At 37.1% G+C, this 18,426-nt stretch overlaps 1 protein-coding gene across 1 annotated transcript in view; it reads right to left on the minus strand.

The window, feature by feature from the left end:
- USH2A (usherin) overlaps positions 1-18,426 on the minus strand; it is a 767,091-nt gene that overhangs the window by 500,190 nt on the left and 248,475 nt on the right. The window contains exon 22 of the mRNA XM_042976063.1: positions 5,798-6,028. Within this exon, the coding sequence (XP_042831997.1) occupies positions 5,798-6,028 (231 nt within the window). The remainder of the gene's footprint in view (positions 1-5,797; positions 6,029-18,426) is intronic.

Consider the following 18,426-nt stretch of genomic DNA (forward strand, 5'->3'; position numbering starts at 1 on the left):
AGGTCAAATAAAACTTGAGATTTAAATCGGCCTTATGAGGACTTGGCATTTTATTTGTTTTATTATTTTATTTGTTTGTTTGATTTTAAGAACTTTCTGGTAAAATTACTTGCTCCCTGTTGGAGGAAAACAAATCCTGGGAAAGCAAGGGTGTTGAAGGTCAGAATTAATATGCTTTTACTAATTAGTCTATCTGAAGAAGTTTACTCTGCTTGCACCTTCTCTATAACTGCTTATAATGAGCTTTCTTTTAATGAGGTACTTAAATGTCCCAGCTCACTAAAAATAATAAATAATAATAATAAAGCACATATATCATAGAGTAAAAAATTATATATAAAACATATGCTTTTAAGGAATATTGATTTGGGGAGTTGCCTTTCTCTCTTCATAGGTTGGTAATTAATTGTATTTCTGTATCCTAAAGCATTCTAGTTCAGTCATTTTGGGGAAGGCAAAAACCACGAGACAAAAACGTCTGACAATCATTTAGTGTCCTTGAACAGCATTATTATGAAGAAAGTGTACAGAGTTCTCATCTGCAAGATATTCAACATCAGTAATCACATTCCTCGTGAAGACAAATAAAAGGGAATTACATCCAGGTGCACATGTATGCTCATCTCCCCAGTGGTTTGCTACAAAGATCTCCCCAAAGGCAGTTCCTGATTTCTGGGCAGGGTCACCAGTAAAGGCAGTTTAAAAGGCTGTGATTGGCGGCTGGATACGACAATAGTCAAACCTTCCCCCAAACGATCACGGGCCTGTTTTCGCTAATAGGGAGAAAAAGTGACAAGGAGAGAGGGTCACCTTTGGAATGCTAGTCTGAGCGGTAGTTTAGTTTGCTGTTTTTACCAGGTTCCCTTTGGATTACTAGCATTGCATGGAAAGGACTAAATTCTTTGTGTAAATCAAGTGGATTTACTCTGCATTCCTGAAAAAAAAATGAGCATTTTTTTTTCCCTCTGAAGACACAATGATCACCCCTTCCAACTGTAGAAGGTAGAGAATGTTCTATTTGCTACTCTTATTTTGGAAGGAGGAAGTATTGTTAACCCCATGTAACCAGAAAAATATTTTGCCATGAGTATTTATATGATTTTCTAGTTAAAATATTATGAGCTTATGTTGAATTTGCTGCTTCTTTACACCTTCTGACATAACCCAAGAATTGAATACCCATTTTATATTGAGTATTTCTCTCCATATCATTTAAATTATCCCTATAAATTAATGTATCCCCATACGAAAAACAAATTTATGTTAATCATAAATTATGAACATAATATTATATGAAAAAATTATCTCTGAAAAATTTGCTTAAAAATCTCGTTATTTTTGGGGCGCCTGGGTGGCTCAGTCGGTTGAGCACCTGACTTTGGCTCAGGTCATGATCTCACAGCTCTGTGGGTTCGCTCCCCACATCGGGCTCTGTGCTTACGGCTCGGAGCCTGGAGCCTGCTTCGGATTCTGTGTCTCCCTCTCTCTGCCCCTAACCCACTTGCATTCTGTCTGTCTCTCTCAAGAATAAATCAACATTAAAAAAAATTAAAAATAAATAAATAAAAATCTGGTTATTTTTAAACTCAGATGTTTTGGTAACAACCTCTATTTTGAATTTTTGAAGCTACTTAAATATTCTATATTCGTTGATTTGGAATTTGAGAAGTTAGAGGCATTGGTCATCTAGCATAATCCTTCATTTAATAGATGAGCATGATTAGATCCACAGAAAAATAGTTTATCCAATGTTTCAATACTAGGCAGATTAATTTAACTATTTTCAATAACAAAATTAAATATCATATTTTAATATAGAAATTACATATTGCTCATACTTTAAATATAACATTCAGGCACAATATATGTGTAACAGGAGATGAATTAATAGAATACTAACTTTATAAATTTCAGAGGACTCTTAGAAGCGTGCCTGTCTCATGGTAAACACTTAAACATTTGTTAAATGCGTAATGATAAACAGCTAATGTTTAGACTTTTAAGTAACCTGCATGGCAGACACTGCAAAGTTCAGGAGGTGGCTATCGCCTTTCATTCTCGCCTACTTGTAGATATCACTATCGTACGTAGTATTATCATGCCAGTTTTAAAGAAAAAGATAGAGAAACGATACAGATACAGAAACGATTAAGTGGTATATCCAATTACCTGTAGCTGATAAATAACAGGGCCTGGATCTGAAATTTATCAGATTTCTCCCAAAGCGCTCACTCTTACTCATATAGAAGTAGAGGAGTTAATACCTGATCTTAAATTTATACTATGATGTAAATGACTGATAACATATCCTTCCTAGAGATTAGATTTTTGAAAGAACGCTCATATTCAAAAGGAAAAGGTACCAAAAACAGATTCTAAAAAAGATGCACCTGAATAATTTTTCTTCCCAGAAGTCAATTTTGATAGAGTTCATTTACAGCACAAAGCTAAATAATTTACAATATTAAGCAACATGTTAGAACATATACTATTTTCATTATATCCTACTCACTAAAAACATTTAAGGCAAATATGGAAGAGGTGTGAGTTATATAAGAGATTCCTTTCTTGAGCTGCAATAATGAGATCATCTATACTGAAATTTTAATAACATCGTCCATGACTACAGTACATGTTATGAATGTATTTATAAGTCTTGTCATCAATGGGTAAAGTCTGACTTATTTTTTTATATATAACATATGCACAATAATGTACATAACTGTATACTTGTCTTTGAGTATTGGATATCTCCATCCATATTTCAAGAGTCATTTTAGAGTTTGATATTTTAAAATGAATAATTCAAAATAAAAGCATCTTAGTTCTTATAATTATTCACTTATTAAACACAATTAATCATTTTTGAGATTTCCAAAATTGGCTCGTTAAATTTGCCTCAGGACATAAAATTCTGCATAAGATATATAGAAAAGAAGTTGATAGCACCATTTGACAGATAGCACTTCAGCCCATTAAAATAATTTCATTCAGACATTAAACATCTAGCTTCTGAGAACAATCTGGAATCAATTGCTATGGAAAAAATGGGATCCCTAGATGGCTTTGGAGATGTAAGTAAATAAATAAGACAACCCTATTAACTATTTGTACCTGAAAAGTCAGCAACTGAAAGAAAAATCCAAAAAAGTTTAGCAGTGTTGGGTAAGGAATATTTGATTGATAATTTTATCCCATCCTCATTTATTACTGTCACATACTCTCATTCTACACCTTCCAAAAAACTGTCCACGTGTGTGCCTTTCCCTTCCGTGGCAAAGCACCAGCCATTGAATCAGAAGCTTCCAATTCATATTCGAACCCTGAAATTCAGTAGCTGTCGTACCTCAGGGAAGCCACATACTGATTCTCCTTTCCTCTGTGCTCTGAGGGTAAAATTCCTACCTACAGGCTTGCAGGGATTGAATGAGAGAATATTTAAGTAAAATGAATGGAAGGTGCGAATTATGCACATACTGCTCTGCTTAGGAAAGATGCACATTTAGAGAAAGCTATTGCATTGGTTTTGTAAATTGTCCCAGCTTATTGATTGAGTAAACTTCATTTAACCATGGGCCCAGCTCAATAAAATTATTCAACCAAACCTGACAATTGAGCCAAAGGATCAAACCAATAATTTGACGCAGACCTGGTTTAAAAGTTAAAGAGAACCTTAAAAGTAAGGTGAAGGTGCTAATAAAAAGGAGCTAGTATTGCCCCAGAACGTGCCTGAATGCAGAACTTCTTCTTCTCTGGGAATCACCAAACCTCTAGGGAGCACTTCGAGCCAAAATTGTGATCTCCCCGCCTTGTCCTTCAAATGATGTGTACTCCAAACACATTTTCTGTGCAGCTGGAGGCTTTGTTATAGACAGAAGGATCCTGCTTAGTGAGGCCGGTGTTTACGGCCTAACTTTTTTAAAGAGGAATTTGGAAAACTTCCCAGACGCTACATCTGCCCCTAGCCCTTGCACCTCAGAGTATAAGGCCGGCTAGGGAGAGCGTGCAGACGACTAAATTTATTAACGGTGGACGGGCCACTCTATCTTTCACTGCAACAACAGTAGGTGATCCCATCAAAAATCTGTCTGCTGGCTAGCCCGCAAATCCAAGCTGACATACTTGCAGCAGATAGGCCCAGCTGAATGGAAACGAATGTTGTTTCCTCGAAGAAACACAGCGCGTGCCAAATCTTGGACCAGGAAGGCAGTTTCTATTTCCATTGGAGGAAAGGCTTTTTCACTTTATATCCGTAGCTTCTTTGCCAGATTTTTTTTCTTTTCTTTTCTTTCCTTTCTTTGACATTTACAAATATTCAACAGAAGTGGAACATTTTATGAGATCTCAGTGGTTGAATTTCTAACACTCAATGATGATTTTGATGTACTAGACCAGGGGTATTCACCTCAATATACCTTGGCTAGAAGATCATTCATTACAAATGTACATCAGGCTCACTAAAAAAAACTGTTTACTATTTTAAATAAAAACAAAGCAATAGGGGTACCTGGGTGGCTCAGTCAGTTAAGCGTCAGGCTCTTAATTTAGGCTCAGGTCATGATCTCACAGTTTCGGGGTTCGAGCCCTGCATCAGGCTCTGAGCTGACAGTGTCGAGTCTGCTTCGGATTCTCCCTCTCCCTCTCTCTTCCTCTCTGCCCCTCCCCTACTCATGCTCTCTCTCTGTCTCTCTCAAAAATAAATAAACTTTAAAAAATAAAGCAATAATATTTGAGCCACATTTTATAGCTCAAATTCCACTTCATTGTACTCAACATATGCAACATTTTAAAGACTATTTGCTCCAAAGTGACTTTCTTGTGGATTAAATGAATATCATTATGAGTTTACAGAATCATATGTACCTTATTCCTTTTAATTTTTTTTAATTGGGAAAGTGGAATATGTAACATAAATAGTTATAGTTTTCTATAATTATAGTGAAACAGAATTCTTAAAAACTCTAATTCAGAAAGGTAACAGAATGCCTGGAATATTGTAGGACCAGCAAGACCAGGAGTTGGGTGAGGCAAATGAGGTGGGATCACAGGGTCATGCAAGAAAGGAATGGATCCAGTCTTCATTTTAAAATTTGGGATTTTACTGGGAATTTTTTTGGCATTGGTTTTCATTTTTAAAAAATATTGTATGAAAACATTGTTTCTGTTGATTCCTGAGATTGCTTAAGTGCCTTAAGTGCCTTAAGCAAGTGCATCACTTACCCATAGAAGGTATGTTTCCCTGAAATTAGTTTTTCCCATAATGCTCTCCACAAGACCTACTGATAGTGATCATGCTTTTAAAAAAGTAACAAATAAGGATCTGGAATATTGGGCTAAGAAAAATTAGATAGCTCTCTTATAATTCTTTTTAGAGACTTTAACAACCTGACATGTACTGAGAATCTCCAACCTCATGGGACATTTCTCAAACTCATCTGCCCACAGAATTCTTTTTTTTTTTTTTTTTTTTTTTATTTGGTAGAGCATGTGAAGCGTTCTGAGGAACACACTCTGGTAAATGGTGTCAGACAGCCATTTCCAGCATATACTTTGATCAAATAAAGCTATCTTTCCACACCTATATTTTACTTTTCTTTCTGCTACTTACTCACTTCCCCCCCCCTCCCACCTAGAATACTAAGAAGTGGACATACTGACACAATCAAGTTATAAAAGGTCTGAATGAGTATTTCTGTAGACAAACATAGAAAAAATTCATTATGAAGGGCTATCAAAATAATAAGAAACAGCTTGGTGCTTAGTGCCTCTTCAATAAAGTAATGTCAAATACACTCACCAGTAAAGTCTGTATTGACTGGATGTGTGGAGCTGGGAAATTTATAATATCCATTTCCTATGAAACGAATTCCTTTCATCATCATGGCCGTTGGAGCTGGGAGAGATGACTCTCTCCTTTCTAGCTGATATGTAGGAGAGGGTCCATTCAGTTCTTCAGGTGTGAGCCATCCAACACGGATGGTTGTGCTGTTGATTCCTTCGACCACAGGAGGCCTCAGCTGGGTTGGCGCTGAATATTAAAAAAAAAAAAACAAAACAACAAAACATTTGTTACATTCAAGAACTTAGCTTCTATCTCTAGACACTCACACACGGGTACACATGTACTTGTGTACATCACACTCAAAATCAAGGCAGTTGTGGAGTATTTATGGGGTTTTAAGAACTGAAAACACAAGATAGAGTATACCTTAAATGGGACTAAACACAATTTAAATGACTAACAAATAGTTACCATAAAATGTTGTTGATTAAACAAAATTTCCCTGTGGAGATAATTTCTCTATTTTTTCTTATTCTGGTAAAAGACATTTCATATTATCATCTGCTGGTGCCCCACCCAGATTCCCTTAACCAAGCTGGTATCCCAGTGCTCAAACGTGGCTGTTGATCACCATTGGATCATGGCTGCCCCCTTTTCTGGAAAATTTCCCTTGCCTGAGTGGGAGCTACCTCCCCCAGAAGTTACAAGGTCCCTCATGAAACCTGTAGCCTGTAACTCCCAGTGACTACCGTGGGTGATTACTGATCACAAAGGGCAGATCCCCTGTGTTAACACAGCATCGACTTAGGGCTGCAATTCACAGAGGCCAATCAAGGAAAGATGATTCAAATGGACTAATTGGAGACACGAGAGACAGCGTGGGGTTTGAGAAGAACCAGGCCAGGGTGAAGAGTCACGGATTTGTGCCAGCCAGCAGATAGTGAAGGAACAATGACCTGAAGTTGCCAGATGTCTTACTTTGTTAAAAATAGTCATTTTATGTGTAACCTTTCTGATTTTTAAAGTTTAGTAACTGGTTTAAATTAAGACAAATAAGCAAAACCACTCTGAAAGCCAAACAGAGCATCCACATGAGGAAAAGGAGCCTGTGAACTCAGGGGTTTATGAATTCTGGTCCAGGTACAACAGCCTCCAGGGCTCTGAAGTGACCACACCACTGCAGGGCCTGTGCGTAGGGGCAGAGAATACCCAGCGTCCTTCCACACACCGAGGCCTCGGCGTGCTTCAAGTACTGGGACACTGGCAATTCTCTGAAGGCTTCTGGGACACCCAAGGAGTAAGTAACAGAGATGGAGATTTTCCCTAAAACCTGATGGAAAGGGGATCAGAGTAACAAGTGAGTTATTGAAACTAAGGTTTTGTTTTGATTTTTCTTCTTAAACAGTTGAGTGTGTAGGCTGAGGTTCATTCCTGCTCTAAGTGGGTCGGCTGGGTTTGAGAGGTACAAGCAAAGAAAGGAACAAATATCATTACCTCCAAGCCTACTTTTTAAGGGCCTAAACTAAAGCTGTGGACTTTTAATTTCCATCTGTGTTCACACAGGCTTCTGCATACACAAAGTCTTGGCCTGTTTCAATAAACATATATTAAAATGATGTGAATACAAGATTTGATAGCCTTAAACCATGAAAGACAATTCACTTTAGAACAGCTTAGAACAAGTAGCATTTGTTACTTTCTAGAAAGCTTGGCCAGCTTTCCAAAGAGAAACAATTGATTGTGATTCTATTTCAACATTTTGTAAAGAACAGAGGGCACAGAGCAAAATGTTCAACTTAGATAATTAACAATTCAGTTCCTCTTCTGCCACGGCAAACCATGAGATGTCTTTATATATATATGAATCTGTAAATTTTATGCATGATTTCCTTTAGCATTCCTTGCCAAAATTAGCTAAATGGTAGGTTCTCAAAGATTTCACTCTACAAGCCATGTTCCATCTTCAAAATAATCCAAGAAAATAAAAATCTAAGGCATCTAGAAATTTCTTCTCCCCTTAAGCTTCTCTTCAGTGTTTGGAATTACATCTTTGTATTAAAATTTCAGCAGGCTATTATTGGCTATGAGCTTAACTGAGGATGAAGAATTGTCAAAGATTTTTGAGTCCTGGGTTCAAGGAAGTAATAGAGGACCAATTATATAATTTTTTATTATCTAAAGTCTGCTATTTAAAAGCACAAAAGAGGATTTTGAAATCTTCTGTTATATTTTCTATTTTCCACATATGATTCCCTAGTGTCCTGGGACAAAACAATTTGAAATTTTAGTTTGAAAAACACCATCTATTCCAATGACATCCAATAGAACACTCTCTGATAACGGAAATGTTCTAGATCTGTACTGTCTAATATGGTAGGCATTAGCCACATATGAATATTGAGCACTTGAGCTTTTGTTAGTGGGACTGAAGAATGGAAGTTTACATTTTATTTAATTTTAATTAATTTGAAGTTTAAATAGCCATATATGGCTACCATACTGGATAGCAAAGATCTAGAGAATCACAAACTATAAATATTTGGTGTGTTGAGAGTAGGATGTCCATTTGAAATAAATAGAGAACTTATGAATATACCTCCTGTACATCTTAAGAACTAAAGAGTTTGATCCTTGTTTAAAAGTAGCTTTAGGGTGCCTGGATGGCTCAGTTAGTTAAGCATCTGATTCTTGATTTCAGCTCAGGTCATGATCTCACAGTTTGTGAGATCCAGCCCTGTGTCGGGCTCTTGCTCTGACAGCATGGAGCCTGCTTGGGATTCTCTCTCTCCCTCTCTCAGTGCCCCTCCCCTGTTCTTTTTCTCAAAAATAAACATTTGAAAGTAGTCTTTTCCTAAAGTTCCCATTTGTTTGATATTTAGTATTCCTTTACTCCAATAACCCAGCTAGTCGAGGATAATGGTGAAGTGTTGTACCACTATAGCATTCAGAATCCTTTCCCCCATGGATACCATAATCAAACTCACTTTTTAATCAGGAATATAAATTCAGTCAAACAAAAGAAATTGCAGCAACTCAATAGTTTTATTTTAATATCTCCTAAAATGAGAGTGCACTTATTTTTTTTTAATTTGGCAAAATGATTATAATCAATAAGGGCACCCTCACTGAGAATGCACAAAAATTAATGTTGACTGTTTAAATTTTAACAAGTAGTGGAACACTTCTTCTAAATTCACAGGAGAATTATTCCACCAAGCAATGAAACTATTCTTAGGAAGTCAACTACAGAAAATGAATCAAATTAGAGTATACTTTTTATTCTCTTGCTGAAACAAAAAAAAAACAAAACAAAACAAAAACACAACCTTCCAGCTGGTATGTTGTATGTTTCACTTGGAGGAGTCAACCTAGCCTGTTTGAAAGGGTGAGCACCCCACTGAGTTATTATTTTCCCAGTTCCCCTAAGACCAGAGGCGGGATTTTCAATCAATTAAACTAGACTGGTCACACTTAAACACACACACATGCACACACACAGACACACACACACACAGAAGGATGAAAAGAAAAAGAGACATTCCTGAACTATTCAACACACTCACACAAGTACAGACTCACTAAGAGAGAGAAATAATAAAGGATCATTTCTCAGACTATCAAAGTAAAGGGATTATAGTTATAAATTCATTAATCACAAAACAGTGAATTAATAGACAACATAGAATCATGGAAAGGACTCTGCAGACTATTAGAGGTTACATTTTACTTTTTAATTTCCAATTCTGCATGACTTAGAAAAATCACTAAAACTTATGCGGGTCTCAGTTTTCTCATCTACAACAGGAGGATGAATTTCAGCAGACTACCTTGACAGTAACTGCTTTTAAAAACAATATATATAATTGTGTCAGGCTTGAGAAAGCAAATTTCTATACAAACACAAGGCACTATTATTACTAGCCAATAACACATATTTCAGATAACATATCATAAAAGGATACAATTCATCCGCATTCAAAATCTGTATTTGCTTAGAAAATCCTCTTATAAATGTCAAGTATAAAATGGATCTTCAATATCCATAGTTTCAAAGAATAACAACATACAAAGTCTGTTTCCACTTAGAATAAACTTAACAATGTTTTTGTATTTTTTGCAATAGCTTTGTAATCCAGTTTCCAGTCTAGCTCTTCTATTTGTAAATATTCTTTATAAAACGCTCTGATAATGGACATTCTGCTTTATGCAGCATTTATTACTTTATAATCTGATTAATAGCATATCATAATGCATAAATTTACATGTGCAAAATTTATGTAGTGTGGAGTTTGAGTGTCATAGCATAAGAACGGAGGCCTAAATGAGCAGAAGCTCTCGCTGATGGCAGGTCTTTAAAATCAAATCTCTTTATTTGTTTTCAAGCAAGAGTTTGTTACCTATGAACACTGCATGGCAGTGTTAATATCTTAAAACACCATCCACTTCCCATTATGAAGACAGGAATCCAACAATGAACAGCCTTTCCACATTTCAGGCATCTGTGGGGAGCAGACTGACATAAGACCTCCTCAGGCACCTTAGCAATAGAACATGATTTTGACTTTTCCTTACAAATATAAAACTGTCACAAGAAATGCAGTTTGCCCAAACACTTCCAGGCCAAAACACCCATGGAAAGGCACTGGGATCAGGACTTAAACAAGAATGTCAGATCAGGAAGCCATGATTTCTCAGTTGGCGACCACTCGACTGTACCTGCTCTCCCGTTAGTGTCCAGAAGAGGAGAGGATGCTCCCCTCAGAATCACGAGACCACTCAGCCTTGCCTTGTTCACTGTCTATTCTCTGGAGAAAAAAGAACAAGTCTACTTTACCATTCCCTGTTTTGCATGCTAGTTTCCTTCCAGAGAGAACATGTACAGTGGAACTGATCTGGAAAGGAGAAAACTTAGCTTCTAGACTGGCTCTTCAGGTCCCTAATTTGGCTAATCCATTATTTGGTATCTCTGTTCCTCAGTGCCTCATTTGTCCAAGAGTACGACAGAAGTGAGGGTGTCCTCCAGTTTCAAAATTCTATGATTGAATACTTTCTAGCAGTGCTTCTCAATTAGTAAACCAGAAGTTTACTTTAGTTTAAATTTAAATAAGTTTAAATTAGAAGGCATGCTGGACATCTGACACCCGGACCCTCTCAGTGTCCCAGGAAGCCAGCTAGTTTATCCCCTTCAGCTCTGAGCCACCCTGTTTCTTCACCACACCAGGGCACACAAATATTATGATTTCTTTAATATGTCTTAAGACATAAAGGATGGTCAGAGAGCACTGCTTTTAGAGAATTTAAGGGAAATCACTTGTTTGGTGAATAAACACTACCTTAACCAGCTGTTGTTCTGATGATCATCAATTCGTACGTAACTAGCATCCTACATGTGTGGAGAAGAGGGTCTGTGATTTCTGAACCGCACACACAGCGGCATGATGACGGGGCACACCGTCCCCTAAAGTCCACCGTTAATAAAAGGTAGCTGCTTGGACTGTAATTATGGCATCCTGGCTACCCAAACTTGAAGCTTTTATGGGGCTTATGCAATTAACTACTTAAATGCATCGTAACACTTGCTTCTCTGACAGCAAAGTATTGATTTTTTAATCATTTTCAAGTCTCCTCTAGCACAAATAAATGTACTACAGTTACAGTTAATGCACTGTGTACATGCATTAAATGCTGGTGTGACACAATTTATTATTTTGTGATATATAGAATTGAAGTTTGGCTTCTCAGAAATTAGCACCACCGGTCCAGCATCAGTATGGAAACTACCATTGTCCTTGATACTCCAAATTCTCTACCTTCAAAAAGCTGGAGACCTTTGTTAATAGGATAGTTAGGCTTTTACAAAAAGGGGGGGAGCTGAATATAAATCTTTTATATATGTCAGTGTAGGAGAAAATTAAAAATAGTCTAACGGAAGATACAGTTTATATTTTCCTAAAGGTGTCACTGTAGGACCTACGGCAACTTTGTTCAGATGAATTTTCGTCTCCTTAATTTCTTTCCTTGTACTTATTTAGGGTACATCTATCAAAATATTTTGCATACTGTAGTCTCCCTGATTCAGCCAATTTTTGCATATTCTAATTGTGTCATTTTAATGTCTTCCTATAGGTAACACTTTATAAAGCTAAAAGGCTGTTTTAAAAAGTATGATTTCTGCATGCCAAAAAGGCCAGGAGAACCCTATTAAAGTCACATATCTAAATGCAGACCTGATGACAGAGGTCATTACATGTTTCATCAACAAGCCTTTTGCTTGGGTGCAGCCACACAGTCAAATTTCAAGTTGGTGAGTAAAAAGCAGTTAATTTTGTTTTGTTAGAAATAATATCATTTTAGTTTTAGCATCTAAGACAGATGCCAGCATTTCACTCTGAACAGATGGTAATTCCTTCTAATAGTGCATCTCTGTATTAGTAAGGTCTGTTGTGTATACAAACAGTAATAAACAGTAGGTAAGGATCAAAATAAATTTTAATTGTTGACATTAAATTCTGGCAGCCACAGTTCTAAGGCTGCAATATTCCTTTTTCAAATCTGTCAGATTTACTAATGCTGCGAGAGCTTTGCCGAAAGCTGCCAGATTCCAGTCTCAGTAAAAAGATTTTTACATGCCGCTGGTAACCCGTCTGTAGCAGGATACCTGTTTTCGTACCCTGACACCATTGTTCAATAATGACATGGAATTGGTAAGACCATCCGTGTGACGGTCAGCCAGGATTGCTTTTAGAATATTCCTGAAGGACCGAGCATCTAACGAAGAGGTTATTATAAAGAGCTATATCCAATTTGTTACACTATGGGTAACGGTAGGATCACAGCCCTTTCCCTACCCTGCTCAGGAAAGGTCTCCCATTCAACTCGTTTTATTCTACTTGCAAATCTGGGCATTCCTGAACTTCTCTGAAAGTGACATCATTCCTTCCCTTCATATTGTTTGCTTTGCCTGACTCTGAAGGATTTCCCTGACAGTCAGAGCTACCATCAGCTGTGTTCTCCTATAGGCTTTGCTGTGTGGATCCAGAGTGCCAACAAGCACCAGTTTGGTCCTGATAATGCCTCCAGCGATCTGGTATTACAAGTAGTAGCCGCTATTTATTTTGGGAAGCTGCCATGTTAAAGAAAAAAAAAACATTAAAAAACCCAGTTTGGCATTTAGGTGACTGTTCAATAACAAACATGCTTTGCAATCATATTTCTTTAAAAAATGGATGTATTTTTTTTAATCATGAAAAATATATTGCTTCCACCATATGGGACAACCAACGACTCACCAACCGATTTAAGATGCAGCATATTGAGCTGACCATATGTTACAGTGCTGTTGAATGGCTGAGTGATTCATGCCCGTCACATTCTAGTATATCAATTAAAGCTCCTTGAAGTCTGCATGATTTGTGTCTCTGTTATTAAACCCTGCTAATTCATCCCACTTACACATCTGTTATAAATCTCTAGGAGTGCTGCATGATTCATGGCAATCTGTGAGCATGCTACAGCAAATTCTTCTCCTTGTAATTAACAGTAAATTGTTTTACTGCCATGCAATGAATTTTTCAGTTATATTGCAAATGAACTCCTAAATGTGCGGTTCTTTCCTAAGAACTGACTTATATCATTAGGCAATTAAAAAGTATTGCTTTGAACCAAAAGCTTTTAATCAAGAGAAATACAACTTAAACATCGCTTAAGAGCCATGGAAATTTGACATGTTGGTTAAAACTAAAAGAATTTCTGTTGGGGAAAGAGCAAAACAAACAAACAAAACCCTCGGTGTACTCAGGATTTCCCTGATGCTAAGATAGAACTGCTGTCTGGAAACACTCGGTGAGACAAGTCTGCACAGATACTGTTTATCTTAGAAGTTACTTAAGTCATCTGTCATTACCAAATTTCTCAGATTGCTTTACACTTCTCTAATTGTAAAACAGTGCCTTTATTCTTGAAATAAATAATTGGATAATTAGCCAAGTTGGATCATCAGAGGATTCCAGAGCTGTTCAAGTGTTCTTGTCAAAGGTGAAGCAAATTCATTTCAGCTCCCCTCTGCAGCTCTTCGAAGAGGCTTTGATTTTTTTTCCCCCACTTTCTTGGCAGCAGCTTCAGATTCATGAGTCCATACATCAAGTCAGTAGTTTAACAACAAATGGAATTAAATTCAAAGAAGGGAAACTAATTGAAGGACAGCAACAAAAGTGTTTGGTAATGTGCTTTTTAATATGGCATGCCACATTTGCATGATAATTTTTCCTTTTTAGCATGGAGCAGAAAGTGACTAGCTTAATGAGGGATTATTCAAGGCAGGAACGAACAAAATGCATTCATAACTAAGAACAAAGATTGTATTATGAAACAAAAACAGGCAACCTCAGAGAAGTAACTGGATGATTGGTTTATGCATTATGAATAAAAAGATAGAAAAATATTTATATTAGTATTCACTAATGACTATATATACAAGATTGTTGTAATTAAAATTATAAATTAACATATTAAGAGTGCTTGTTTAATCACTCTGGGTCCTATTCACAATGAAAAGACTCATGTACCTGCATGCAAAACAATGTGTGTTTTCAACTGAGCAGCAAACAGCCTATACATTTTACTTTTGATTCAGAGAAAAACCTTAATGCACCGCTAATTACTTGCTTAATGGGAGATGGGTACTTCTAAGCTTGTAGTGTAGAGGTCAATTTATGACAGGCAAAGGAAATATCACATTGCTCGTCCAGGAATGGAGCTCCAAGAGGAATTGCTCTTAAGAAACGTTTAAATTGTACTGAATTCGCAAAGCGTGGAAACACACAAATTTCCTAAATTGAAAGGGTGATCTTAAGGAAAAAATAACAAGGACTCTAACAGGGCCCGGGCCATCGGTTCATTACCGACAGAAACCCAGAAGCAACTCCAGAGTCACTGATGACCCTGCTTGGAGACTTTGCTACAGAGACAAGAAACGTGGCTGCTCCTGGGTGTATGCCTCCCGCAGATCAGTTCTCAGGTTTGTCGCAAGCACGAAACTAAAGAGGTAGCAATGCAACATTCCGGAAGAAATGCACCAGTTCTAACCATATCTTTCACTGAAAAAATACTTGAAACAAAACAAGAGCCAGTTGAAATTCTCAGGCTTTCTACTAAAAGTCAGATAAATCTTCACAAGTATCTTTTTGATTCCTGTGACTGAGATTTAAGGAGGAAACATATTTTTACAAATCAATGATTTCAAAAGGCTGAATACTATCACTAACTTTTGGAACCCCTTTTCAAAGGTTTTGAATGGTCACTGGCTTCTTTCCTTCTCCTAAAATAAATTCGTATGAAGTATATTTTCATGTAAGAGTTAATTCCCCACACATCCATTCGAATTCGCTGCAGTAATATATTCCCTCCGACTTGCAATTTTATTACTTGAAGAAACAGGGCAGGAAGAATCCTAAAGCTGCAAGTCAACTTTTATTTCTTCCCTACGGCAAACCTGTTGACCAAAAGGATTGACTATCTCCGTGTTTATTTTTATGACTTAACATCTGTGAGTTATAGCCAGATGTTTAATCTTAAGAAAATTTTGGAAACAAAAACTTTCATTTACTGAAAATAAGGGTGGCAAAAAGATACTGGATCTGTAATTGCTGGGCTTTTCCTTATATCCCAACAAAAACAAAGAAGTTCATTCTTACTGATCTCAACACCCTTGAAAATTATGTCCTTTAAAATAAATCAAATGGCAAGTAAAAATTATTTTGCCATACTTTTGTCATGTAAGTGACTTTGTTCTCTGCTCTACAGATGAAGAATCAGAGTCCTGACAAAAATTAAAGGATTAAGAAAAAAAACATTTCCCCAGAAGAACACTAAAATGACTTTTCCTTCAGAAAAGAAAGCATTTTACATGGGAACGAAAGTTGATGTATTTCTCTTAATGGAAATTGGGTAGAGGGAGTATTGTGGCAAAGAACAACAACAACAACAACAATTTTAATTTCCACATTTAAATTCGCACATTCAGAACATCTTACATTTACCATCACATCTTCTGCAACTGCTCAGCCCTTTACAATCCAGCTTCTATTCAACCATGTTAAATAGAGGGCTTCCGAGAGGGCCTCCCATGCCACCTTCCTTGTAGATCCCATTCGTCTTGCTTTCCCTACAGCATATGATGCTACAGAATTCTAGACCTTCTAGAACTCTCTCTTCCCTTAACTTTTCTGACACTGCTCCCTCTAACTCTGCCCATGTCTGTGTTCCCCTTACTCCTTTCTCTTTCTCCCAAAATATGAGCCTTCACTGAGATGCGAACTTTTAATTTGTATTTTCTCTGCTTTCACTAATTCATTATCACCTACAGCTTTAGCGTTTATCTCTATGCAATAATCACAAAATCTGTATCAGTGTTATGCTCCAGATTTGCATTTTCTGTTCTGGGATCCTAAGACTTTCCATGGATGTGTTTCTACCCAATGATCAAACTTCTACTCATGAGTTTATGTCTTCATCTTTGTTATTATATTTAGTGGCATGACCACGGTCTGCAACACTGTTGTCTTCAATTCTTCCCTCTTCTTAACCTATGGATTTCTCTTCTTTGGTCCACCTCCATTCCCTTCCTCCAATCTTTACTTCTATTTATCTGATTTACTCCCTCTCTGCCTCTTAGAAAAGTCTACCAGACCCTATTTACACACTCTCTTCTTGTCTATTTACACTCTACTGCCAGACCAATCTTCATATACCTTAATTTTCATCCCATCAGTATTTGGCACAATGCCAGTCTCTAAAATAGTGACTATAATGGTATTTGTTCAGTCAAATGGTATTGTTCAAATCAAAGCTACTTATCCCAGAGTCTATGTTCCCATAGTGTTCTTTTGTCCCTGTTCTAATACCTCCAGATGCTAACCTTATCTGTTGTATGTCAACACCTTAATGCAGACACCATTAAACTGTCCTTGAATGAATTATATTTGAAACCCTCACAGTGCCTTAAATAGGTAGGCCCTTAATACATGCTTACTGAATTGAGCACTCACAATAAACTAGAGTAACAATATAATTATGGCACTTTAGAGTCAGAAAGGATTCAGAGGACGTAGATTAGTTTTCTTTCACTACATTTCCAGTGGACAGGAGCGGCCTTAAGTATTCTCACCAGTAAGTTAAATGAGAGCTGCTCAGAGCACTCAGCTAGGCCATCCTCCATGCCACGGAAACCAGTTGCTACAACCAAGGAGGATGCTGTTAGCACAGATGTTATCACTGGTGCATTAGCCAGGGAGTGCCTGTTTCATAGACATGTGCCCCACTTTCCCCTTGCCATCCCGAGGGTCCATCTAGTCTCTGCAGACGGGCATATGTCCCTCCATTTCCTTTAGTTTGCTAGTTTCCATGAAAAGACAGACCGAATCTCATCTACAGGAAAGTACCTGCACTAGTGGTAGAACTATGACGTGTGAGGTGCAGATGGGGGTGCCGTGGTGTGCAGCGTAGGGGAGAGACTTGAGCGGAGAGAACTGAAAATGTTATTGGAAGTACGTCAAGAAAAAGATGAATTAGACTGAGGAGAGCCCCTAAGGAGTAGAAGGAAAATGTTGAATAGAGGCCACATAGAGATATTTTAGATCCATGTAAGAAATCACCTCTGGAAAGAGGTCTCTAAACCTGGATTTGCCTGAGAGGTAGTAGCTCCCCTACCACGAAAGGTATCAAGCATGGGTTGGACAAACACTTGGGAACAATGTTACAAAGAATATACCATTATTGGTTAGAAAGTCACACTAGGTGATTTTAAACGTTTTACCCTGGGGGTCATGATTTCAGTTCTACTCAGTCACATGGTTGGTATCCATCTATCTTCCACTATAAGTATATCCCTCTGTATCTTCCACTATACCTCAGGCCAATCTTCAGCTTGCATTGTTTCTATTTTTACTTTCTTCAGCCTGCAAGACTGAGTCCTCTTTTTTTTGTTCTCTAGTCCCAAACTATGTCATCTTTCCAAAAGAAGGCAGAGAGCCTGCCTCTATTATCCATATTCAGCAGCCCTCTAATAATCAAACAAACAAACAAACAAACAGTCTTATAGGAGAATGGTATTTTGTACAACCTAGGTACCCCATAAATGTATTCATACATATGAAATAAATACAAATATATAAAAATACAAAGAGTTTGGTTGGAGAGGTAATAAAACAAACATACTTCTTTAGAATTTGTGAGTTGTTCTCATTGATAGAAATTTGAAGAAACAAATTACTTGGATGAGATCATTTGAGCCAAACAAGTTTTTCCAGAACTAAAGCGAGGTAAAACAAAACAATAGAATCAGACTTGAACACAGGGAAAAGGCATAAGGAATATTTTTATAGCTAAATATGTTTTCATATCTGTCATTCACCTAGAAGTCTTTCGACCTTCTCACATCTGGATTTTCTAAGAGTTTCTTAACCTCCTCACATTTGGAAATTTTCTTAGGGAGCACCAAGCTTTGCTTGACTGCAGACAGAAAAACTGATTTGAAAATACACTAAATGCAGAGTAATTGAGTTATGTAGGTGTTAGTAATACATATAATCAAGTTTGTATGAATCTAGTTTGTTCTATGTAAAGCAAGCAATATTTTATGCAAAGCA

The sequence above is a fragment of the Panthera tigris genome, chromosome F3, assembly GCF_018350195.1.
Source record: "Panthera tigris isolate Pti1 chromosome F3, P.tigris_Pti1_mat1.1, whole genome shotgun sequence".
In the NCBI taxonomy this organism is placed as follows: domain Eukaryota; kingdom Metazoa; phylum Chordata; class Mammalia; order Carnivora; family Felidae; genus Panthera; species Panthera tigris.